Here is a 26,380-nt window from a genome sequence, read left to right as displayed (position 1 = left end):
AATCTGTAGTCACTCACTTATATTTATTGATCTCTCCATTTAATTGAGAATGGGGGAGGAGGGGAAGCGGAGAGGAGGTGGGAGGGGTAAGAGCGGCGGTAATGATTTTAACGGCTGGATCAAACAGTCTGGTCCTGGACAAACAAATCAAATGCTCCATTTCTTTGCAAGCCTCGCCTGCTGCTGCCGGTGGGAGGTAAAAGGTTGTTGTCGTTTTTTTCCCCTGTAGCATTAGCTGCAGCAGTCAGCAAATGTGTTTCTGCTCACGGCCTTGTTATACCCAATCTGCTTCATTCTGAAGAGTCGCTGTTGAGGCAGTTAGGCCTCCAAATGCACCGACTTTGGCAGCTGTCCTGTACTAGTGCAGATGTTACCTGAAGCAGCCCAGCCATGCCTTGGGGGTGGGGATATTCCAAACTTGCCTTAGCAAGAGCCGCGTGTTTAAAGCGGCCTTGTCTACAGAGCAGCTTTCTGCTGAACGAACCTGTGGGAGGGAGTTGAGATCAGAGCCCAGTGTCAGTAGTCTTGCTCTGGATTTACACCAGTTTCACTCAGCAGAAAGTCTGGCTCCTGAGAGGCTGGTTTTGGCCCCTTCTCTGCTGTCTCAGAGGGTTGGGGGGTCTCAGGTATTATGGTGAGGAGAGCCAGATAAGGATGGATGGACGGACAGACAAATCCTCTTCTCCGAGCAATCCACTGAAGGTTTCTACACAGCCTCACTTTGCCGGCTGCTCCCATTCAGCCCGTGCCTGTGGCTTGTGGCGCAGACAGCCGGACCAGCAGAGCAGCGGGGCTGTCCTCGCATAGGTGACTCGCTCATCGTGGACCTCACTGGTGTTACTGGAGGCCCTTTCTTGGTGCTTGGCCCAGCCCGCAGCTTGGCAGGGAGTGACTGTGTGAGGCTCGATGTGGACGAGACTTCAGTGATACTGGGCGAGAGGATTTGGAATGGGGTCTAGTGCTCAGTACTGATGGAGTTGGTCCTCCCTTTGCCCAGGAGCTTTGCCCATTGGTGCTGTTGTTGCACACCCCATCTCTGGAGTCCCAGAAGGCAGTGAATGGCCTGGGCACCACCCTCTGCACGGCTTTCAGTCTGACTTCCCGGCTGACCCCACCCCAGTGCAAGGCACTGCTAGTGGGTTAGATCCTCTGCGGATGTAAGTCAGCTCAGGTGCCTTGAGCCACACTGATTCACGCCAAGCTGTTCGGAACAGCCCACCTTCCCTGCTCCGTCCCACCCCAGCTAGGCTGGTGCAGGCTGTTGGATTTCCCTGCTGCTGGGCAGGTCAGCATGTGTGCAGGATCTCCCAGCTGCTCCCTGGCAGCGAGGACATCTCGAGTGGAGTGGGATCAGGAGCAGAAGGACGCAGATCAGAGCAGAGAAGGAGGGTGCTGGGGCTGGCATGTAGCTCTCAGTGTCTCTGCAAGTGGAGCTGAGGGGAGAGGTAAGGAAGGCGGGGGAAGCGTCTGACTGGTTAATGGGGTGGTACAGGATATTCCTTGGAGCCCCTGGGATGCAGGGTGGGATACTGAGGTTACGCAGGTTGGCTCAGCTGTGCTGGCTGCCATCAGCCAGGCAGGCACGTGCACAGGCACAGCGGCATTCATTGGCAGGGCTGGCGGACCCCAGGCACAAGTCAGACCCACAGGGCATGTTGCGGTGGTAAGCACACTGGAGTTCATGTCTGATGGGAAGGGCAGGGGTGTAGATCTGTTCAGAGCAACTGGCACGAGCACGAGCTAGTCGCTTCTAGCAGGCGCGTGGGTGCAGCTCGTTAACACGGCCAACTGCTCCTCTAGCAGCGTTCGCTGGCAGCCTCGTCTCCTCACAACAGATGGGGGCAGTACCAAAGGACAGCTCAGCCGCTGCAGGTACGTTCTGGGCTGCTCATGGCTTATGGCTGAGTTTCCTTGGCGGTCTGTGTTCTGGGACTCCTGGGCACAGCTGGGCTCGACTCCCCAGCTGTCCGGTGTCCAGGCATAGGGCCTTACAGCAGCCCTGTCTCTGCTTACCCCTGTCTTTCAGGCCCTGTGTAGCTCAGAATCACTGGAGTCAGGCAGGTGGAGCTGGAGGTGTCAACACAGGCAATTTCTGCTCTGCATAGTAGCAAGGCGTCCGGCTGTACAGGAGACATGACAGCTGATCTCTGTTGTGACACTTATCTTCACACGAGTGTAGATGGGATAACTCAGCCATGGCTACATCACTCAAGAGCTCTCCTCGCTCATGGAGATAAATGTCACGGCAGGGAGATCAGCCTCATCTTATCAAAGACACTTCCGTGCAGAATGCCGAGCGTTGTATTCGGAGTCACAGCCAGGCTTGGTGTAACGTGACAGAGTTACACTCGGGATGGATTTGCTCCAGTGCGTCTGATCCTCCTCCTGTTCCCCAGTCCAGCAGTAGGAATATGGGGCCAGATCCTAAGCTGGGTAAATTGGCATGGCTCTGTTTTGCTTACACCGATTTCTACCAGCTGGGATATGCCCCAGGAAGTTTCTTCTAGCCAACCTATTGCAGTATCTTGTGTCCAGTATGGTCAAGACCTGGTGCTTTATAAGACGACAGCTCTCCCCCACCTCCCTAGACTGAGCCCTGGTTTCTACGGGAGAGGGAGGAGAGGAATTTCTCGATTTCTGTAAGATCTCACCAGCTGGGTTTTGCATTTTGCAGATGGGGGGTGGGCTTTGACCCAGTTTTTTCTGGATCTTTCCCATCCCAGAGTTAGGCGGTTCCAACCTTAGTCTGTCTCTAGCTGGGACCAGCCTTCTGTGCCCAGATGACAGGTGACGCTCAGGGCGAGGCCCGGTCAAGTGAATCAGGCTTTTGATCCCACACACTCCCGGAGGCACATGGGCATGAGGGATGGAACAAGGAGCGCTTTCTCCATTCCTTTGGCTGCAGAGACAGGGAAGACGAGGTGTGCAGATTGCACGGCTCTCAGGCTGGCATCTGCCTGCCTTCATGCCCATGAATCACCACTGGCTTCGCCAGGTGTTTTGGTGGCCCAGCACAGGGGTAACTTAGGGCAGAGTGCTGAGCAATCAGATGCTCTGCTCCACCTCAGGTTGTGTGGCAGCCCTGACACTGAGTTTGCTGTATTGGGGCGAAGTGTTCAGGAGGCTGGTGGGGGCAGAGGTGTTGGCTGAAGCCAGCTGGCCTGCCCTTGGGTGCCTTCTGGCTGAACCTGCCACAGGGCTGGCAGAGTCATTGTTTTCACTCAGGCCATAAAGGCTCATGTGCTGGAGCTCAGAGGTCCTTGGCTCCAGGCTGGCTGCCAACAGTCCGCTCAGTAGAACCGGCCAACCCCTGCACACTGGACTGTGCCAGGAAACATGGGAAAAGGCAGTAGAGGGCCTAAAAGAAGAAGGATGTAGCAAGTCCAAGGAACAGGCACAAGACAGATCCTCAGCCCTGACTGCTCAGGGGGAGTATGAAGCCTCTCTCGCTTTTTGGCCATGCCTTGCATGACCGAATCCCCTTCTCAAAGGAAGGGAAAGCTCATGGGGCTGCAGTGGCATCCTCCACGCTCACCTCAGCCCAGCAGGCAGCTGCACGAGTGCCAAGGCTGCAAAAGGACCAGTCAGAGCCAGTCTGTTGCATGAGAGGATGGTGGACGTTGAAGCAGAAGTCACAGGGGACGCATCAAAACATGGAGCGACAAGCAATGGCCGCCGCAAGGCTGCGCCCCAGGGGCGGGGAAGCTCCGTGGAGTGGAACGGGCCATTCGATCAAAGTTCCTGGAAGCAGTGTGCGTTTTCAGCCCTGCCTCGGTACTTACTGAGGATCGGGGCCGTTCCCAGCCTCCCAGGGAAAACACGGCTGATCCGGTCGTGTGACGGCTAAGCCACTGCCTGATCTGGCCTACGTGTGTAGAGCAAAGCTGTTCAGTGCAGGCAGCGTAACACAGCGCACTCCCCAGCGGCGAAAAATACTTCCGGGCTAGATTTCAGCTGTCTCTCACTTGGCTAAGCCAGAGGGTACGACCCCACCCATCCAACCCCTGCAAACTTACCCTTGTCTTGCGGCGTGGAATGCTGCAGATACACCCGGCTGCTGGCAGGCGGGCTGGCGTGGAGTAGACAGGGGCAGGGCATGGGTGAAGTCTCAGTTCCCCTCTGCATACCAGCCAGAGAAATAGTGGTTGCATTGTGTAGACGCTGGGATAGTTATTTCAGAATAACGGTGCAGACTGTGTAGACCGACCCTTAGTGTGGGAGTTCAGAGCAAACATGTTGGCTGATTATCCCATGCTGCACTGCTAAGTGACAAACCCTGGTGCATCAACTTTGCAATCCACCCAGTTGGGCCTACAGATTGTAACGTGCCCCTCATAGAATCATAGGGCTGGAAGGGACCTCAGGAGGTCATCTAGTCCAGCCCCCTGCTTCAAGCAGGATCAATCCCCACTAAGTCATCCCAGCCAGGACCTCGTCAAGTCAGGATTTAAAAACCTGTAGGGATGGAGAATCCACCACCTCTCTAGGTAACGCATTCCAGTGCTTCCCCACCCTCCTGGGGAAATAGTTTTTCCTAATATCCAACCTACACCTCCCCCTCTGTAACCTCAGACCATTGCTCCTTGTTCCGCCATCTGACTCCACTGAGAACAGTTTCTCACCATCCTCTTTAGAGCCCCCTTCAGGAAGTTGAAGGCTGCTATTAAATCACCCCTCACTCTTTTCTTCCCCCCGGGCAATTTACCGTTGTGCTGTTTGTTCAATTTTCGGTTCAAAAAAGGGGCAAACGGGTGCTGGTGGCAGTTTGCCGTATGCACACATCACTGTGTAGCCTGCTCAGCACTTGTGTGAAGTGTACATAATGCACAAGGGGTCCTCCTCTAGTGCCTGTCAACGTCCAGGGTAAGAGCCTACTACCGCTGCCAGTGCGTGGCGTTGTTCCTGTAGCATGTGTGACAGAGGTACGTGCTTTCAGCAATGAGCCCTGCTGATGACACTTAAGGGGTCTGTTATTCGTATGCCTCTCCTTGCTCTGTCTGGCCACCTCGTGCTTTGTCCGGGTGTTCCATGTACGGGGTGCGTCATCCTGCCGTCCTGTGCACGGTGACCATCGTACCCCACTCCCTGTGCACCACATGCTGGTGCACGCTATTATGCCGCATAGTGCTTCAGATGGTGACTGCGTGCTCTAACGCATCTCGTGCTCCCTGCAGCTCAGCATTCAGTGGCTCGTGGGATTCTCTCACTGTCCATCCCCAACCAGCCAATGCTCCTGTCCTGAATGGCAGCAGGGAAGGGGTTAATCTTCTAAGGTAGCCTGAATCCCAGGTGAGCCAATGGGAGTGAAATATCAGAGGGGGAGCGGAGTTAGTCTGTATCTTCAAAAGCAACAAGAAGTCCTGTGGCACCTTACAGACTAACAGATATTTTGGGGCATAAGCTTTAGTGGACAAAGAACCCCCTGACTCATGCATCTGACCAAGCAGGTCTTTGCCCACGGAAGCTTATGCTCCAAAATGTCTGTTAGTCTATAAGGTGCCACAGGACTTCTTGTAGTTAATGGGAGTGAAGAAATTCTGTTTAAATTGAGAATAATTGTAGTTCCTGGGGCTTCTTCTCTCTGTGAGAAAGACCCAGAGGGGAGATGGCTCCCAGACAATTGGAATGAAGTATCCTGACTGTTGCAGAATCAGCCATTCAGGTGTAAGTACCATGGAAATGCACAGCTAGATGCATTCAGGAGCCTCGTTATTTTTAAATTTGGATGGGCTGCGGCTTGGTACCTAGTTTGGTTGTGGCTGCTCTGTTTTTCCTCTTTTGTGGGGTTGTTTGACTTGAGATTTTTTCCCCTGTAACTTTTAAGTTGAATCCCAGGGAAATATTTTTCTCTGCTTGCAGCCCCATGATTGTTTTTCTCCTGATTTGTGAATAAATCACTGTTGTAAGCCACTGATCTGATTTCTGTGTCCAAAGAAGAGTCTGGGCCTCAGATCAAATAATCAGCTGCTGAATGACAGGTTTCTTTGTCCAGCTCTCTCCTGAAGGGAGGTTTAAGAACTTGGGGTACCCCGACAGGGAGAGGTCCGAGTATGTCTTCTTGGGGTAGGGTTTTTTTCTCACTTGGTGGTGGCAGCAAACTACCCCCAGAGCCAGAGAATCTGTGACCCTGGGAAGTTTTAAAGTAAAGCCTGCTTACAGGCAAGGCATTTTTTTTTTTTTAAACCTCCATAGGGCCTCACTTTCTGCACTTGGAGTGTAGAGTGAGGAGGGATCCTGGACAGCTATGCTGAGCTGAGGATTCAAATTCACAAGCCAGCGTAGTTTTGGACTGGTTGAGTCCTTCAGCCAAGCCCCCCACAGACTGAGCTGCATGTTATGGGGCTTCCACATAGCCCCCATGACTTTGCCCATCAGTGTCGGGGATAGTTTTCCAAGATCTGAATCCACTGCCTTGCAGGGGACCCAGATGAGACAAAGAAGTTAGGATACCAGATCTCCTGGCTTGGCTCTTGGAGAGCAATCCATCTTTGCCCACTGTCGGTGGCACAAGTGGGGCAGAGGGAAAGCAAAATGCCAGGTCACTGGAGAAGCGAGAGGATCCGGAGGAGAGTGAGGAGGGGATCTTGCTTCTGGCAACACAAAAGGCGGGAGGTTAATGGCTTCTTGGCACAGTGAAAATAATTGTTTTTGTGTTGTTTTGTTTTTTTTCTTGTCAGAAATACAATTTTCACTCCGGTTTATAAATAATGCATGGCACAGGCTCCAGCCCCAGGCAGGCCTTCGCTCACTTCTGATTCCTTAAATGCTTTTTTTCCTCTCTCTGTCTCTTTGTATTGGTATTATTTCAGTTGTGTGTCAATTTCTCGCGTGTGTGCATGTGTGTTTTGCTAGGCTGAGGGTTTGCACTGAGGGGGGGTGTGAGTTTGGTGGGTCGTAGGTGCGTCTTTGGTCACTTGCTGGCCTTCTGCTTGGCTTGCTGAGGGATATCATGGGAGGGAGAATGGGGAGTGGGTGTTTATGTGTGTGTGTGGTTGGTTTATGAATGACGTGGTATTCTTAGGGATATGTGTACATTAGTGAAGCTGGGTATTGCTGAAGCATGTTTTTGTTTTGGTTCTTAAGGCGGGGGTTGTGGGAAATGCTCCTGCTAATCTTTCCCATCCATGTGTGGAATAAATTTTATGTGCACCAAGGTCCGTGTGAATGTGCACCCCCAGTAGAAAGAGAATGCCCAGCTGTGGGGGTTCTGCTAATCAGCTGGGCTGCATTTGAATCTCTTGCGAGCGGCTGCCCAGGCGCACAGCTTGCTGGGAACACTGGTTGTGGGTTGGGGGTGTGTGTTGTGACGTATGCTGGAGTTATTTGGGAGGTGTTTGGGGAGCCTGCGTGTGTCTGTTTAGTGTGGGGGAACGTGCCCTTGAGAAGTGCTTGTTTGTTTTGGAATTGCAGAGGTTCTTGGTGAGCTTAGCTGCGCCTTTGTGTGTGGGAGCCGGGTGTGCATGTTGTGGGCTTCAGAAGCATGTGCACAGTTTGTGGAGGACGTGTGTTTCATTCGGGATTGCTGGGGACGAGTGTGAGAGGGATCACTTACGTGTGGCCTTGTGGAGGAGATGGGGTTGTTTAGCGTATGTGTGTACAGCCACCGCGGGCTCTGGGGCAGAGTAGGAGGGGGACCTGGCTTCGTGTCCTGGAAGGGGCTGGGTCCAGGGCAGAAAGAGTGAGGTCGGTCTGACACAGCAGTGCTACCAGCTCTTCAAAGGGTCCTGGAGCTCTAGCCGCTGCTTCAGTGACTGGAGCTCCAGACCCCTTGTAAGGCTGGGCTCCAGGGCAACTGCCCCCTTTGCCCTCACCCACCGTCCCCTGTGGGCGGGCCTGGTGCAGCGAGGAACATGTGTGCTGTGGGGGCAGGGCAGGTGTGTGCATCAGGGCTGGGGTGTGTTCTGGGTGCACTGGAAGAGCTGGAGGACAGGGCTCAGTCTGATTTGGGGCCAGGCAGGAATGAAGCTGATCCGTTGTATCGTGTAATGAAACAGCTCCGGCCTGGCCTGCGGCGCTCAGCTCCACGGGAGTTCCCGATTCTCTCCTCCGCCAAAGCGAGTGGAAGGCGCCTGGGCTGGCAGTGCCGGACACACAGGCTCCAGAGCCTGCAGATTTCCAGTCTCCAGCCCCTGGCTTGCAGGCCGACCCCAGGACCCGGATAAAGGCGAGTAAGTCAGGCTAATCCCCAGGGACAGAGTGGTTTGTAGGCACCTTTTCATGGGAACCGTTATCTGGCTGTAATCCCCAGGCCCTTCCCTGCTGGGCTTCATCCCGTTCTTTTCTCAGCTCCTTGCTCGCGGTGACTGGGGCGACTGCTCTGTGCAGCCAAGTGATGTTGGTGGGGGGTGAAGGGGGAAAGAGCCTAGCATGGCACCTCCACCTCCAGCCACAACTCCAGCCGCCCCCGCCCTGCTTGCACACCCACCCCATCTCCCCAGTGTGCTGCACCCTAGTTTAGTCCCCACCTGTCTGTATTCTTGTGCCTCCATCTAGGCCTGCAGTGTAATTTGTTTTTGCAGTTGCCGCATTGCAGCCAGTTTCCTCTCAGTACAGCCTGGCAGCACCCACTGTTCCATCATGCCCCATTCACTGGCCCTGCCTGGGCCCCTCTCCATCCAGTGCCCCTGTTGGAATCACAGCCTGGGGGTGGAGGATTAACCAGGCCAAGGAGGCAAAGCTCTCCAGCTGCCTATGAGAGATGACAGCTCCTGGTCAGGCTTGAGGCATATTGGCTGAGTAGTCTGGAGTAATCTGGAGTACGGTGACTGGTGGGTATAGGGTCCAGAGTAACCTAGATAAATTGGAGGATGGGGCCAAAAGTCATCTGATGAGGTTCAGCAAGGACAAGTGCAAAGTCCTGCACTTGGTATGGAAGATTCCCAAGCGTTGTTACAGGCTGGGGATGGACTGGCTAAGGAGCAGTGCAGCAGATGAGACGGGATATGAGTCAGCAGTGGGCCCTTGTAGCCAAGAAGGCTAATGGCATATTGGGGCGCATTAGGAGGAGCATTTCTAGCAGATCCAGAGAAGTTATTATCCCCCTCTACTCGGCACTGGTGAGGCCACATCTGGAGTACTGTGTCCAGCTCTGGGCCCTTCAGTATAGAAAGGATGTGGATGCATTCCAGCAGAGGGCAACAAAAATGATTAGGGGGCTGGAACACATGACCTATGAGGAGAGGCTGAGGGATTTGGGCTTATTTAGTTTATAGGAGAGAAGATTGAGGAGCAATTTGATAGCAGCCTTCAGCTTCCTGAAGGGGGGCTCTAAAGAGGATGGAGAGAGGCTGTTCTCAGTGGTGCAGATGCAGAACAAGGAGCGATGGTCTGAAGTTACAGAGGGAGAGGTCTAGATTAGGTCTTAGGAAAATCTATTTCATTAAGAGAATGCTGAAGCACTGGAATGTGTTACCTGGACAGGTGGCAGAATCTCCATCCCGAGAGATTTTTAAGTCCCAGCTTGAAAAAGCTCCTGGCTGAGATGATTGAGTTGGGGTTGATCCTGCTTTGGGCAGGGGGCTGGGCTCAATGACCTCCTGAGGTCCCTTCCAGCCTTAGGAGTCTATGATAATTTACATGGCCCCGGGCTTGGCCATTTCTACTCTGTGAATAGTCGGATCTGCTGAGCCCCAGGAATGTGCCGGTAAATGTTTGTCTTGCCTGCAGCTCCTTTCTCCTTGCAGTCTCCAGGGCTGTCCAGCTGTGCTCGTTGCAGCTAAGATCTCCAAACTCATTTCATCAGATAACCAACCTGCCTTTCAAACATGGCTCAGCTCCCCATAGGCCCCGCGCCCTGGGAAGCAGCATGGCTTAGAGAACAGGGCACTGGACAGGGACTCAGGAGAGCCTGGGCCTTACTCCCAGCCTGCTGAGTGCCACTGGGCAAGTTCCTTCATCTCTCTCTGCCTCTGCTTCCCCACGAGTGAGTTAGGAGGTACAAGGCCCCACCCATTACCCTTGGAGCTCATGGCACTGCCATTCTGTTTTAATGTTTAGTTAGGAAGAGAGTCTAATCATCTTGTTGAATGCTTCCTGGAAACAAATGCCTCCAGCACCGTGCTCCAGTGCGCGCACCTGGCCTCCGCTAGCAGGGTAGCAAGCGTGTTTCAAGATGGAAAGGAGTGGGGTGTAATAGGCGGATGTAATTTAAACAGCTCCAGGAAAACAAGCGAGCTGCCTGCACTCCCTGCCACTGTTCTGCTCTGTAGCGGCCGCAGATTGGGCCATAAGTAGGATATCAAGTTTATTACAGCTATTTCCAAAGTGTAATTGGTTTTGTGGAACACAAAGAGACAGAGAGGTGAGTGGCTTTGGAAGGCAGTGGCTGGGAGAGTGCAAGGCTAGTGGTGTTTTGTTCTATTTATTTGAACAGGCCAAGTGAAAATAACTGTCCCTTACGCTTGCTGCATTGGCAGACCTAAGTACATTTCCTGTGCTTCAGTTCTCCAACTCCGAACGCAGCCTCGGGAGCCAGGAAAGAATCAATAGGAGCATTTGGGCAAACTACAGCCTGCATGGACAAACAACAGGGAAAATTAAGCCACTCTGCACTGGACAGGGAAAGATGGGAGGAAATAGTGAGAGAGGTATCAGACACCAACGGGCGCTGAGCCCACGGTTACTGATGATGATGATGAACACCAAGAAGACACTTGAGTAGGGTCAGGCTGGAATTGTGGGTGTGGCACAGTGGCGGGGGGCGGAGAGGAAAGTTTCAGGGCAGCAGCCCGCTGCCAGCGCACCAGGAGGAGGTCGGTTTTAGTGTGTCTGCGGCAGTGTACTGTGGGAAGACAGTGCGGTTGCAGGATGCAAATTGTGTTCCTCAGCGGTAGGGCAATGGTGCATGCTGCGATATACTGCCAGGAGACGGTGCAGTTGGAGCATGCAAGCCATACTGATCAGCAGCTCTCTGTAAGCAGAGGGTGGCTGAGGAGTGTATAGATTACATTGATTTGTTGCAGCACACAGGTAGCTGCTGCAGCGTGCTTCAAGGAGCTGGTGTATTGAACACGCTGATGATGCTCATTTGCTATAGGTTACCAGCCTAAGCGGTGGAACTGATGTGTTGGGTTTCAGGTGCTGGGGACATGCCACAGCACGATGCCTCCTGCTGCAGCATGCAGGCTGGAGGCAGTGGCTGGAGGGTGCAGACTATATTGATTGGCCCGTCGTGCGAAGCAGACAGGAGGTTGAAGGCCAACTTCAGCCCTTAGATTGGTGTTTGCGTTTGTTGTCATATCCTGCACGAAACCGTTCCACTTGGAGAGCTCTCCGGAGGGAGAGGAGCTGTGGAGCCACATCCAGCTCTGGAAGCCGCGTGAGAGAAGCCACACAAGCAGGGCGTGCTGGAAGCTGCACCCTGCCCAGCCCCACTGCACACCTCTGCCCTGGCGCCGAGTCTGTGTGTGTACAAGGAGCTCATGGATCCAGAGCTGCTTTGGCACGTGGCATCTCCTCCTCTTCACCGTGTAATGTGGGGGAAGCAACAGGAGACTCAGCCTGTATCCAAGCCAGGAGGGAAGGTTTTGCTGCTGCCCTAACATGGGCCCAGCGCTAGGAGGGGAACAGGCCACCTGTGGATGATACCAACAATAGGTGCTGTACAGTTCTGTGCTTTCAGAGGTCCGGCTTCCAGCTGCCCTCATTGGGAGGTGCAGGGGCTCCCTCGTCTCTCCCATGAGTTTTGCTGACCTTGGCATTCGCTGGAACCCCACGAGGATGAAGCAGCACAGCCTGGTGAGTGAGACGCCGGCGGGGGAGTCGAGAGACCTGTCTTCCCTTCCCAGCACTGCGTGATGTTGCACACGTCATTTGCCACCCTGCCCTTCCTCTCACGTGTCGAGGTCGACAGTCTGCTCTTCAAGGCAGCAGCTGCGCCTCTGGATGGGACTCGCTGCTGCACGGGGGCCGTTGATGGCACATACGTGCCCCAGGTTTGCCTGCCTGCAGGGACAAGCGAGGCTACTACTGGCAAAGCGTGCAAATTCCTCATACGGCACGCCAGATTCCCGTCTGTTCCAGCCACGCCTCCCCAAGCTGTGAGCGTACCTGAGGGGTGTGGTTTGTCCAGTGAGGTTATCTGACTGAACGCTGCTCTGAGGTTTAAGAAGGAAACCAAGCAGCAGGCATGAGGGAAGGTGCCCAGGAGCTGGTGCTACCATCCGATCCTCCCTTCCCGTTCATCCCTGTGGCATCACCGTGGCTGCGCAGCACCGGGTGACCTGCGGGAAAATCCAGTGTTCCACCCTTTATTTTCACAACAATGGGCAGCTGACGCTGTTATGGCAATGCTGCCAGGTCCTGTCTCAGCAAAGAGAGCTTTATTAGGGAGAGCAGACAAGAGCCAAGTTCGTTGCTGGCTGTGTGGGAGGGGGCTGCAGAGGGCTCCAGGGGGTTGTCAGGGAGTCTCGGGTTTTGTGGGAGCTGTATGTTGCGCAGTAGCACTGAGTTGCTTTAGCTGGGGTTAGGTGCCAGCCATTGTTCTAGGTGCTGTACAAACACGGGGTCAGACAGCCGCTGCTCCAAAGAGCTTCCCAAAGAGACAAGATAGGGGGGTCAGAGGTTAAGTTTGACTCTTGGCCATGGGAGGAGCTCGCTGTTCCTTCTCTTGCCCTCCTGGCTTGCCTGCGCCTAGGGAGGATGCTTAGCTGCATTGTACAGGTGGGAGACTGACACCCAGAGAGACTCAGGCCCAGAGCTACGGAGTTATGCAGACACCAAAGTTCCAGTGAAATCAAAAGAAGCCTGGAGCCTAAATAGCTTTGGGGGTCTGGGCCTAAGAGACTAGATCAGGGTCACCCAGGGAGGCTGTGGCAGAGCTGGGAGTCGACTCCAGATCTGCTGGTGCCTAACACAGATTCGGCATAGTGACTGCTTGCTGAATGCAAGGGGAAAGCCTCATGTGTGCTTAGGCAGTGGTTAAACTCTGATGTCATGTGCTGTCAGTGCCTGGCATGGCTGTGCCGTACCTGCTCCCTCCCACCCCCATTACAATGTGCTTGTAGGAGCACACATAAGGGCTGGGCACATCCATGCTAGAGCTCCCAGCCCACTGCAAGAAATCCTGCCCAAAGCTGGTGGCTGGGGGCACAGCTACATTAGAAAAGCAAACCTGTGGCAGTGAGAGAGGTTATTCCTGGTCTCACCGCCTGGGCCCCAGTCTGCTGCCTGGGCTCTGAGATCCCTGCCATGGGTTTTGCTGCCATGAGTCCCCTGCTCAGGGCTTCCCCATGGAGACATGCCAGCTCACCCGAGTCCCACCCGTGTGACAGCATCTAGGTATAAATGGACCCATTCCCCCCTCGCCCCCATTTGTTACCCTCAGCCCTGCACCTGCTGTCACTTGCAGCTGGCGTTGGGCCAGAGACCGCCCCCCAGGGAAGTCCAGAGCTGGGGCTGCACTTCTGGTGCTACTGGGAGCTGCTGGGAGTGTTTCCAACCCAGTTCTCCCTCCCCCCACACGCTGATCCCGTGTTACGCTGGGGCCTGTACTGACACCCCCCAGGCCAACGGATGTTGCTGCAAGTGAGTTGCTGTGACCCCAGATTCCTCGAGAGGCCTGGCAGGGTGCTCGGAGCTGCCCAGAGACACAGGCTGTAGGGAAGCCCCAGAAATAGAGAGAGCAAATACCCCCACACAAGGGCTTCAACTGATACAGTGCAGAGCTGCCTACTCACCACCCCCCCCCAATGTACCTGCCGCCCACCCTCCTCTCCAGCCTGGCTGCTATCCCCCTCTGCCCCCAGCCCTCCCTAGCCTCTGCTCTGTGTTCTCCCCCCAGCTATCTGCAGTCTGCCTGCTATCTTCCCTCCTCTCTCCTGCCAGCCCCCGCCCTGCCTGGTATCCAACCTCCCTTCCCAGCCAGCCCCCAGCCTGCGCTCCCCTCTCTAGCCAGTTTCCAACCCTACCAGGCTTCCAGCCTGCTGTTCCCCCAAACCCCACAGCTCTCTGCTAAGTCTGGCCCACCTAACTCCCCTCCTTTACCTTCCTTCCTCTCCTGGTTCATGCCTGTCTTCTCCGATTTCTGTACTGTTTCCCCTGCCCCCACCCTAATAAATTAGGTCCATGCAGGATTGTCTGGGTTAGGCTGGGCGCGGCTTGCAGTTTTCACAACTTGTAACATTGCACAAGTCCCTACTTCTCGTGGTGATCCCTGGGAGCATAGACGAGCTGTACCTGTACTCTGCATTGTCTGGCCCTTGAGGCGTATCGCTACCAAATGAATTCCAGCCTCCCTTGCCTTGGCACAATGGAGCCCTCTACTGGCGGCTGGATGGGTTGGATAAGCCTGCACCCTCCACTGCCAGCCTAGGTCAGTTGGCACCAGCTGAGCCTGGGTGGCCAGATGATCCCCAGCAGTGGAGCTGGTTTGTTACAAGGCTTGTGGCTAATTCGAAGCACACAGGCAGTTCCACTGAAGTCAAGGCCTCACTCTCCTGGGACTCGCCCATGGCAATCAGTCAGACGGCTCACAGGTTTGTCACCGAATTAGCTCAACGAAGCCCTCACTGTTGCTCTGATTCCGAGGAAGTTCTCCCCTTAATTTAATCAGGACTCCCTGATGTTGCAGAAAGAGACCATGAGGAGCGCGCAGCCCGACGGGATAACAGGCTGGAATGGATTTTCGCCTGAAATCAAGTGGGCAGATACGGGGTGCATGTGCAGGCTCTGGTTCATCTCTGAAATAATCCCCAATGACTGGAAAACACACAGCGATACTCAATGAAAGAGCTGCTACTAGCTTCCTGTTAGTGACTGTAAAACACTCTCTTATTGCTGGTCCAGAGCAAGTTCTTTTGCTTGATCCAGAAAGTATCAATTAAGATCAGGAAAAATTGGATATGTCCTTGAAAACTTCCCCCAAGCGCTGGAGATTTATGGGTTGGATAATTCTTTTTTGCAGTTCTTTATCTTATGCAAGTGTGGGTACGTATTTTCTTTATACTATAAGCCTCAGCATAGGCAAATAAATTTGAAGAGGCAGTTTTACTGGCAGCTTTTTTCCTCCTCTATGTAATAAAAAAATAAAATGGAGTGAAATTTGAGATAGGAATGGTGGCGCAGGCCGCATTTTAAGAGAAAGATAAAGGAACCAGACTTGGAGGGAGGAGGAAGGTGGATGCAGGCAGAGAGTCCAACAAGTGCCTTTCTGCTTTGCTTTCTCCTTTTCTAAAATCCTCTTGTCTCCCCTAAGCCCAGACACGATGCACAGAGTAAAACGAAGAGCGGCCATGTCACTGATGGATGGAAGACACAAACTCAGCATGCTGCAGCTGGAGTTGAAACAAAAAACGGGGTCTGGATAATTTTTAGAGTGAACTTGAAACAATTTATGAGCATTTGTAGGGCTGGCTGCCAAGATACGTCTAATAAAATCTCAGGCTTCAAGGTATGGTCTGCTTGGAGGGGTGAGGAAGGAAATTTCCCCTCCTCTATAGCAACTGGGCCAGCTCCATTATGGGAAACAGATGGGCTGTCTTCTTCTAAAGCACCCAGGCATGTGTCTCAGCTGATTTAAAAATGGAATATTGTTGTTTTCTTCTCATACTTTTCATCTGTACCTATCATCAGTGCATTTATTGACTATCAAGAGCTCCCTGGTGACCTTCTAGCCCCTTCTTCCAATTCCCAGCAAACTTCTCCTTATAGTTTTATTTTGTTGCTGCCTTGATGTAGCTATCCCTTTACTTTCATGTCTGCAAACTCCTTGTCTAGAAGTGTAATCATGGCTCTTGCCATTGTAGGCCCCGTCACTTTTGACCCTAATCATTTTTATGCTACCATACAAGATGTAGGGTAGGAAACTAGTAAGAGGAAAGCTCTGGGAGTAAGGGTGGTGCTGGGTGGAGCTGTGTGAATATCTGATTGCTTTGTCCTGAAAAATCTAAAACAGTCTTAGGCTTGGTCTGTACTAGGCAAGTGAGTCGATCGCAGATACGCAATTCTAGCTGCGGCAATTGTGTAGCTAAAATCAACTTACCTGCAATCAGCTTGCCTGGCTGTCTAAATAGATAGCAAGGAGTACAGGGGTCAACTGCTGACCCCAGATAACTCAGTTTTGCATGTCTCTCTACTGGGCATGTGAAATCGAACTCCGGATGATCGACTGGGAATGGGTCAATCTTCCCTGTAGTATAGACAAGCCCTTAGTTTTGGGATGACCCCAACCAAAATTTCTTTGAAATTTTCAGCAAACCAAAATTTCATGTCAAAAGAAATGTTTCGTTTGACCCAAAACAAAAGGTTTCTTTCGTTTTCGTTGCTTCCCCCCACCTCATGAAATTGAAGTAAATATTGAAATGTTTTGAATAGAAACATGGAAGATTTTTGATGGTCTCTGAATTGATGTGACAATCGGTGGGACCCCCCAAGCTGCAAAACATTTTGATTGAATTGAATCTGCATTTTTGATGGGGGAGGAGAAAGTTTCAGCCAAAATGAGCTGCTTAGCTCCAGCCCTGGACTTTAAACCAACCTGAGCTAAGGTCAATCAACTCTAGGAAGTAATAAACCTCATTGCAAGGCAAATGCTGCCCACCAGCTGAGCTGAATTACGAACCCCAGACCTGCTACTGTTTCCTGTGTAATCTTTACACAATTAAGAGCGAAATGTATTCACCATGCAGGCAAAATGCCTTGACACAGCACAACTGGACTCCCATCACTGCTGTGTGACAGCAGTTTTTATTTATAATGGCATTCTCTGTGAGGTACATGGCCCACTCCTTCTCCCGTGTACTTGCAAAGTGCTGCTCCTGGATTTTATGGGCTCCATTTGTGCAAGCAGTTCCCATATAAGCTGCTGAATGACTCTGGAATAGCTTCAAGGTGCCAGGAGTGCGTTTTTTCCCCTAGCACGTTTACTTCTTTGTTTTAAATAGATATGAGCCCCACGTGCCCAATTTGGATCCAGAGCTAGGCCTTGAACAGCTCAGCAGCCCAGAGCTGCATTGTGATTTGGCCCACTTTAGAGAGGCACAGCTGCTGTCAAATTCATGTCCTGAGTCTGGATTCCCAATGGATCGGACCCAGCTCTGGATTCCTGATATTCTCAGAGGCTCCGGATACACTGACCCAGACTGCCGGCAGCAGTATGCAAATGAGCGGTCTCAAAAATATAGCCTCTTCCTGTGAGTGAATATGGAAATGAGCGCCCATTGGCATTTTCAAGACCGTCCATTTGCATACTGCTGCCAGCAGTTCCGGTCAGCGTCACAGTAGCCAGTGTTTGGGTCTCAGGTCCTGGTTTGGGCCCTTCTCTCATTTTCAGATGGGCTGAGTCAGAAATACAAGATCTGGAGGGACACGGAAGAGCCAGTTAAGGACACGTGGACTTTCTCTCCCTTAATTTTCATCCTTGTCCCGTTCCTCTCCTAACACCAGCATTAGGAGTCACTCAATGGAATCAATAGGCACCACATTTAAAACAAACAAGGGGAGGATTGCTTCACACATCACACAGTCAACCTGTGGTACTCCTTACCAGAGGGTGTTGTAAAGGCCGAGACTACAACAGGGCTCGAGAAAGGAGCCACAATCAAAGCTGGGTTATCCAGAATTTGATTACCCGGCACGCTCAGTTAACTGGCACTTGCTCCGCTGGTGGTTGTCGCCAGTTAATTGAGCACGTGCTCATGGGGCCAGTGGCTGCAGGGCTGGCAGCAGAGCCAGGGGCTGGCTGATGTGCCAGGGCCAGGATCAGTGGAGCCAGGAGCCAGCTGCCCAGCTGGTTGTGGCTGTGGGGCCATCTGCTCAGCTGGTGGCAGCTGGTTTGGAAGCCAGCAGTGGGATTGGAGACCAGCTGCCATGCCGGGCCCAGAGGGAGTGGGGCTGGGAGCCACCTGTCAATGGCCCCACACCACTATTTGGCACATTTGATTATCCGGCACCACCGGTTCCCTGGGGCTGCTGGATTAATAGAGCTTTTGCTGTAGATCAGTTCAGGGAGGATAGGTCTATCAGTGGCAGTTAGCCAGGAATGGTGGCCCTAGCCTCTGATAGCCAGCAGCTGGAATGGGTGGCAGGTGATCAATCACTTGATGGTTGCCTGCTCTGTTTGTTCCCTCTGGGGCACCTGTCATTGTCCATTGTAGGAAGCTGGGATACTGGGCTAGTACTCAGAATGGCTGTTCTCAAGTTGAATATATGGAGAAACATCTCCTAGAGCTGGAAGGGACCTTGAGAGGCCGTTGAGTCCAGTCCCCCACCCTCTTGGCAGGAGCAAACACCATCCCCTGACAGATTTTTTTTAATCTATTTGTCCCAGACCCCTAAATGCCCCCCTCAAGGGCTGAGCTCACAACCCTAGGTTTAGCAGGCCAATGCTCAAGTCACTGAGCTATTCCTCCCCTTTCTGCTCAGTGGAACCACAGCTCAGTGTGGGTGGGACGGTGAACATGGGTGTAACAGCTACAAATGGAAGCCAGAATCAGGGCTTCTTTGCCGTGTTGCCCATTGGGGTAGCCTTTTGACCCCGAACTACTCAGCAAAAGGTGCCGTCACCACCCAAAGTCCCCTCGAAGAGTGTTCAGGGTTGGGTTTTTTATCAGAAAGATGCTGAAACAAGGGATAAAACACAGCCATGCAGCAAGATAACATATCCGAGTGGCATTTATGCACAAGCCCTGCTGCATGGGAATACTTTGAAAGCCCCAGCCTGCTTTTCACAGCTCTAGCATGGTGCAGGCCAGCTCCTGGATCCTCGGCAGTCTGCAGGTACCATAACCCCACCGCCAGCCCTCAAAAGCCAACTGTTTGAATAGTGCAAGCGTCTTCCTTTTTTTTATGCTCCCCTCTGGATTTTTTTTTTTTTGGTTCTCCCCCACCCCATTTGCTTTTTTTGTAAATTTTGTGCAAATTTGGTTTTAAACAGCTTTAACCACAAAAAGTGTGTGTGTGTGTGTATCAGAGAGGTAGCCGTGTATCTTTGAGAATGACAAGAAGTCCTGTGGCACCTAGTAGGCTAACAGATATTTTGGAGCATAAGCTTTCATGGGCAAAGACCTGCTTCATCAGATGCATGAGTGGTGGGGGGGTGGTTTCAGAGGGTTATTTAAAGAGTGAGGTCCCAGTAAAAGGGAGGGCCAGAGGTGACAAGGTCTATTCAGTCAGGGTGGAAAAGGCCCATTATCAGTGGTATGTATGAAGCGAACATCTGCCTACTGCTGCTCACAGTGCGGAAAGGACTGCCACTCCCGGATTGGATTGCAGGCGCTGCTTGAATCAGTCCAACTGGGGTGCAAACCCATGATCCCTTGGGATTGAAGGATGCCTACTACAAGGTATGAAGAGAAGAAGAAGCAGGTCAGATAAGACAGGGGGGATATGGCCCATTGTCAGTCTAATGTGGAGATGTTAACACCTAGGGCAGAGAAGCTCCTTAAGGTGCGAGCCACTCTCAGTCTCTGTTTAGTCCTTGGTTAATGGAGTCATATTTGCAAATACATTGCAGCTCAGAGATTTCTTTCTCCATTTGATTTTTGAAATTTCTTTGTTTCAGGACTGTCACCCGTAAATCTTCTACTGAGTGTCCAGGGAGATCGAAGTGCTCCCCCACAGGCTTCTGTACATAACCGGTCCTGATGTCTGATTTATGTCCATTTATTCTTTTATGTAGAGACTGTCCACTGTGGCCAATGTAAATTGCAGTGGGGCATTGCTGGCACATGATGGCATATATTATATTAGTAGATGTGCAGGTAAAGGAGCCCCTGGTGTCATGGTTGATGTTAGATCCTGTGATGAAGTCACTGGTGTAGATATGTGAGCAGAGTTGGCAGCGGGGTTTGTTGCAGGGATTGGTTCCAGGCTTAGAGTTACTGTTTTGTGGTCTACAGTGGTTGGTGAGGATTTATTTAAGGCTGGCAGGCTGTCTGTAGGTGAGGACAGGCCTGCCTCCCATGGTCTGTGAGAGTGAAAGGTCATTTTCAGGATGGGTTGCAGATCACTGATGATGCGTTGGAGGGACCTTAGGTGAGGGCTGTATGTGATGGTCAGTGGTGTTCTCGTGTTTTCCTTGCGAGGCCTGTCCTTTATCAGGTGGCTTCTGGGTACCCGTCTGGCTCTGTCAATCTGTTTCCTCACTTCCTTAGGTGGGTACTGTAGTTTAAGGAGAGCTTGGTAAAGGTCTTGTAGATGTTTGTCTCTCTGTCTGATGGATCAGAGCAAATACAGTTGTACCTTAGTGCCTGGCTGTAAACAATGGATCGTGTAGTATGCCGTGGGTGGAAGCTGGAGGTGTGTAGATGAGCATAGCGGTCTGTGGGTTTTCGGTATAGGGTGGTATTTATGTGACCATCACTCATGTGCACAGTAGTGTCCATGAAGTGAATCTCTTGTGTGGACTGGTTCAGGCTAAGGTTGACGGTGGGGTGGAAACTGTTGAAATCACAGTGGAACTCTTCAAGAGCCTCCTTCCCATGGGTCCAGATGATGAAGATGTCATCAGTGTAGCGCAGGTAGAGGAGGGGAGCTAGGGGATGACAACCGAGAAAGCGTTGTTCCAGGTCAGCCATAGGGTTTGTGTGTGTGGTGTGTGTGTGTGTATGTGTGTGTGTGTGTGTGTTGGGGAGGGGAGGAGAGGAAAGGGGTTATAGGTCTGGAAGTTTGACAGACAATGGAGTGGAGAGGAAGACAGGGAAACTTAATCCTCACCAGCCTTTCACAATAAGATTCCTTTAACGAGAAAAATCAGACCAGCTAGCAGGAGATAGGAGTCAGAAAATGAAGCCAGCGCTCATGATGGGATAGCAGAGAGCTTTGCGGAGATAACAGCCTCAGAGATGAGAGTGGAACTTTTTGTTTAAGTTGTTTGTAGGAAAAGGAAATCAGAATCTAAAGGCGGACAGCAGAGATGAGAGGGGTGAGGGTTACCTTCACAGTTGGCACCTTTTCTGTCTTGTAGCTAAAGTATTTGCCTAGTCCTCTGACAACAGCATCTGATCACCTCACAATCTCTAGTAGAGTCAGTGTGCCAACACCCCTAGGTGGTAGAAAAGTGCATTTCTCCACATTCTGTAGTGCGGTATTGTGGCCCAGAGAGATTCACCCACAGTCACTCAGGAAACCTAAGGCTGTGCTGGCAATTGGACCGAGGTGTCCTAAAAGTTAGGCTGCTGCTCTAACCAGTGGACCATGCTTTTTTCTCAGGCAGGAGCTAGGCATTGGATGAGGCTCAGTAATAGTGGTTGTCACCGCCCTCCCCCTGCCCACCCTCTTTATGAATATGAATATGTATAACTTGACAACACTTTATGCAAAACAGGTCATGTAGCATGTAATTTTTATAGTTACAGTCTGGTGAATCTGTACATCCTCTTTTTGTATATGTTTCGTTCTCATATGTGAAGTTAAAAATACGAAGCGTGAATCTGGTTTTAATTCTAAATGTGCTAACAAGAGCCATTAGTAATACTTCAGGAACTTAATGATGGAGTACTCAAACAAGTGACCCATAATGTTTTTATTTTTCCTGTAAGCCCAAACTGCAGTTGGTCCTAGAAGGACAGGTGACCTTGCCACCTCGTATCGAAATCCATCTTGAACAGGGCAGGCAAGATGTGGCCTTTGGGCTAGACCGGGCCTGTCAAGCCTTTTAATCCATCCCACAGCCCGCCTGTATAGCTGCAGAGTGGGGAGAGCTTCACATTTCTGACCTGTAAGAGTTGAGAGATTTTGCTCAGGGTGGACGCAGCGCAGCCCAAATTCTCAGATCCCATTGTCTGGTTTCTGGCCAATAAGAGATAAGAGGTTTTGCTGGGGGTGGGGACAGTGTGCAAAGCCTTCTCCCGCCCCAGTGCGGAGACCCACAATGGAATGGCAAGTTGGACGGGGCTGCTGGCAGGCCGGGAAGATTGCCTGAGAGTGCTGCTGGCCAGAAGCTGCTTATGTAAATGCCCCTCGATCAGACCCTGCCCCTGGCACCGCACCCCAGCTCCCTCCCAGACCCTGCACCCCCTGCTATACTCCTCTCTTGAGCCAGAATCCTCTCCTGCACCCATACTCCCTCAGGTCACCACCCAACCCCTCTCTGCACCCTCCTCCCCACTGCCTCATGCGACAACTCCCTCTCAGACCCTGCACCTGCTCCTACATCTCTCCCCGGGCCAGAATCCATTCCTGCATCCATACCCTTCCTGGACCCTGCCCCAGGTCACAACCCCCTCCTTCACTCCAACTCCCTCTCAGACCCCACACCCTATCCTGAACCTCAGTTCCCTGCCCAAGCTCCCTTCTGCATCCAGTCTCCATCCCAGACTGCACACCCCCTCCATAGAAAGTGTGGCCCCTGACCACTTAACCAGCCTTGGAGTGATCCGCCATCAAAAATGACTGCCCATCCTGATCTTGAGTCTAGTACTTTTCCATGGGCCTGGGGAGACTGAACTAAGAGTTCCTACCCTGAGGGAAAGTCTCTTAAGGAATGGACAGCAATCCGGTCTGGGTCTTCAGCTGGCTTTTGAAATGTCCTTCCAACTCCAAGAGGGGGCACATGAAGAAACTGGGGAAGAAAGAGCTGTAGCAAAAGGGTGAAGGCAGCGCAGCTGGGCTCAGGTTGGAAACAGATCAACTGTGGCCTGGGATAAGAACAACTGTTTAGGATAAGAATTTGCATGTAACAAATTTTTGAGTGGATTAGAATTGTCTGGAATGTTTTGTTTATTTTGGCTTAATGACTAGCTTTGATCAGAGTGTTTTCACTTGCAATCAATTAAATCTTTTCTTTTTACACTTAATAAAAACACTTTATTTTATTATCATGCCCGGTGTAAATTGTAACAGGTGTATGGAGGCGGGAGGCAATCACTGTGCAGATCTCTTTCATTGACAAAGAGGGCTGACTTTGTGAGCTTTCTCTGTGTAACATTTTTATACAGAGTATGATGGATTTTTGGGGGGGGGGGCGGGGGAGGGTTGGTCCCTTTGAGGGGCTGGTTTCCTGGGTGCTATCAGGGGCCTTAGAGCTGAGTCCTCCCAGTGCTGAGCTGCTTCAGTGTCTGTTTTGCTCTGCAGAGGAGCAGTAACCCCAGCTCTGTGCCTTAAGTGGAGGAAACCCGAGCTTCTGGTCCAGCAGGACGGGATGCTGGGAGCTATGGAGGACAGGGAGAAGAGCACAAGTGGCTTGATCAGCACAACGGGGGACAGCCCCAAGGGGATTTCTTTGATCCGCCTTGTCACAGTGGGGTCTGTGGTTTGAGGGTTTGTATGAGGAGGTAGATCGGCTCTTGTTCTGTTTCTTTTCTCACCAGGTTAGCGCATTGCTCTTGGGGCAAGGGGCATGTCTGGCTGTTTACCAGAGTATGTCTGATGGCACCAGGAGCGTTGGATAGGTGCTCTTGTATTGTGATTTGTAAAACATATACGAAACCCTTGCTGGAGATACCAGACTCCAGCATCTAAACACCCTCAGACTTTTGGTCTCTATCACTGTTACAGGTCTGCCAACAGCTCTGAATTGGAAACCCTCTAGACTTGGTAGTTCAGGCCAGTATCTGATCATGAGAGGAAGTAGCTCTGCTCACCCACCACCCTTGCCAGTCAGAGATTTTGGAAGCAGATCTGGCTTGGCGGGAGATGGTGGGTGTGCTGGCTGCTGTGCTTTCTACCAGGTAGCAGAGATGGCGGGGAGAGAGGCAGCATGGGACTGGTGGGCGGGGCCTCACAAGTTGTGGGAACTAGCCCATCAGTTCACAGGGTTGTGTGTGTGTGTGTTTGTGTAACTTTCCTGGACCAATAGAAGTCACTTCTTTTCATTGTGAAGGAGGTGGCTCTAGGTCATTCTTCACCAGGAGGACAAGACAGTGCAGGCAAAGCCCATGGAGGGGCCCCATACAGAGTCTTTTGCAGGGGAAACATATGTTTTTGTTGTGCAGGGTTTTGAGCTGGCTTGGTCACTTTCTTCCTCTGGGGATCATGACTGATACTTAAAAAAGTCACCCCAGCTTTATCCCGAAAGCTTGTGCATCAACCCTAGAGAAGGAGCCAAACAAAGACTTTGTATCTGAACATCTCATAGAATCTGAGAGAGTTTGGATATGAACTCAGTAACTTGAATCAAGTGCTGATGCACTAAGATATACATTGCTTTTGCCCATTTAGGACAACCCCAGCAATGAGATAAATTCTTATGCACATGTCTTCCTGGCAGGTAACAGATGGAGGTACCATCAAACAGAAGATCTTCACCTTTGATGCCATGTTCTCCACCAACTACTCGCACATGGAGAATTATCGCAAGAGAGAGGATTTGGTGTATCAGTCAACAGTGCGGTAAGCCATTCTGCCTTTATTGAAGAGCGTGCTCAAGGTTTTCCTAAGTTTTCGGAGACGGCAGTTTCAGTGGAATTGACTGAGTTAAAACATTGGATGTGTTTATCTGTCTGTCTGCATCCTGGTTTGAACTGTGCAAACCTGCCACGAGGCAATGTTGAAGCATGCAGAGACCACTCATTTTTAGAACAAGTGCAACACGTCATGTAAATTCTATTTACTGTCTTGGCCCAGTTCTGACTCTGATGTGGACACGTAGCATCCAGTTGGTGGAGATTATGATCCAGAGTTGTGGAACAGTAAATAGCTGAGTCCTTTCCAGAGATAGGCCTGAGCTGCTGCTGTTGGAGGGAGACCTGGATAGAAATGCCTCCAAAGTCTGCGGGGATTCAGAACGTTAATTCCAGCCCAGGCACCCTAACAGAGACTCAGCATCCTCAAATATTGATGCAATATCTGACACTCATTCACTAGAAGTAGCAGAAATGGCATTGGCCCAGATGCTCAATTCTTCGGTCAACCTGATTGTCAGACATAGGCAGGAAGGAATTTTCCCCAGGGTTAGACTGGCAGGAACCAAGGGGTTTCCTTACCTTCCTCTGCAACGTGTGGGCAGGTCACTTCTAGGATCATCTGGGTATATCAGTTAATCAATTTCCTTGCCATTGTAGTGGGCTCAGCCACCGGTGCATCGTGGTCCACTCTGTTCTCTCTGAGCTGTTTTGTTTCCTGAGGGCTGCGATTTCTGGTTGTGGGGCTTGGGGTGGGGTGGCTGGGCAGTGCTGGTGGCCAGTGCTATGCAGGAGGGCAGACTAGAGTGCCCTTCTGTCCCTCAGCTCCATGCAGATATGGGCTTCCCATACACCTAGAATCAGCCATGGCTTGGGTTACCCTGAGACAACAGAGGACCTTCCAGATCTCGGATGCTGGGACTGCAGTTACACAAAGCATTACTGTCTGGAGTGGAGAAGGGCCATTTCATTCTCAGCAGAGTTTGGTTCTGTTGCTTGCTCATCCCTGAGGCCCTACAACAGGCCATGATCACCGTGTGAACTCCACCCTCCGAGGCCTGAGGTGGGATCCCATGAGTTTGTGTTAACTTCCTGGGGGCCCAATTCTCCACTGCGCAACACCTTACACAGTTACAGCAACAGGGTGAGTCTGAAACTGTTCTATTTTGCATGCACATAGCCCTGGTGCAGGGAGCTGGGGGGCTCGTACCCAAGGGCTCTCCTCCCCGGAGCCCATGCTGAGCGTGTTAATGTCTCCAAGGACTGTGATGGAAATTAGGACGCTCAGTCACTCTGACCTTTTCTCCGCCCAAGCCTGTTTCACTTTCATTGCCTGGAGAGCCCGTAAGGACGAGGCATGTTGGAAACCAATCAAAGTGCAAAACATGGCCAAGCCCATCATGCATTGTAATTCACCATTCATTCTTTTGATTCAGAACGTGCTGAGAGACACTGGAAAAGTGGCCTTTTCTCTACTGCTGTGCCAGTTCTATTGTCAAACCTCCCATCTTCCTCTCAGCCTCTGCATTGTCTCTCCTTCCCCAGTTCTGAGTATTTGCTGATCTTTGCAAACACTGATTGAAAACTTGGACGTTAGCTCATTTGGGGAGGGGTTTTCCCCTCCCCTCTCCATTTTCCTCTCTCTCTTGACAGCTTAAAGTCTGCGAGGCTGCTTTTTAATGAGATGAGAGCAGCTGCTTTTGATGGACATGTCAAGACTTTAAATGTGGGTGCAACGGTTATTTCCTACCTGTTCTCCTCCAAAGAGCAGGCAGAAGGGAGGCATTAGAGAGGAAGAAAGCTTTTAAAATAAAATTAAGCGAAGGGGGAGGGGAGGAAGCCTGCACAACCCAAACATTATGTGAAGAGGAATCGAGTTGTAGACAAGGGCTGCTGGTGCTTTTGCTATATTGGCGACAGGACTTCAGGGATAAGAACTCCACATTTACATATAAATGAAGATATTTACAAATTAATGCATTTCAAGCAAGAGAAAAATCCCGGCATCACAGCTGTCAACGCTTCATCCTCTCTTACGGTGGGAAAGTGAGAGAACGAGGCAAGGAAGATTACCAAAATGCGTGACAGCAGGAATGGTACAA

At 51.6% G+C, this 26,380-nt stretch overlaps 1 protein-coding gene across 2 annotated transcripts in view; it reads left to right on the top strand.

Annotated features, from left to right (window-relative positions):
• Window positions 1–26,380, top strand: part of IGSF21 (immunoglobin superfamily member 21) — a 283,680-nt gene that overhangs the window by 155,414 nt on the left and 101,886 nt on the right. For both annotated transcript variants that reach the window (XM_074975635.1, XM_074975633.1), the window contains exon 3: window positions 24,146–24,267. In XM_074975635.1, the coding sequence (XP_074831736.1) occupies window positions 24,146–24,267 (122 nt within the window). The remainder of the gene's footprint in view (window positions 1–24,145; window positions 24,268–26,380) is intronic.

This window comes from Carettochelys insculpta, chromosome 23 (assembly GCF_033958435.1).
Source record: "Carettochelys insculpta isolate YL-2023 chromosome 23, ASM3395843v1, whole genome shotgun sequence".
Taxonomy (NCBI): domain Eukaryota; kingdom Metazoa; phylum Chordata; order Testudines; family Carettochelyidae; genus Carettochelys; species Carettochelys insculpta.
Note: the sequence above shows the minus strand (reverse complement) of the source record. Positions and strands in the feature narration are given on the sequence as shown.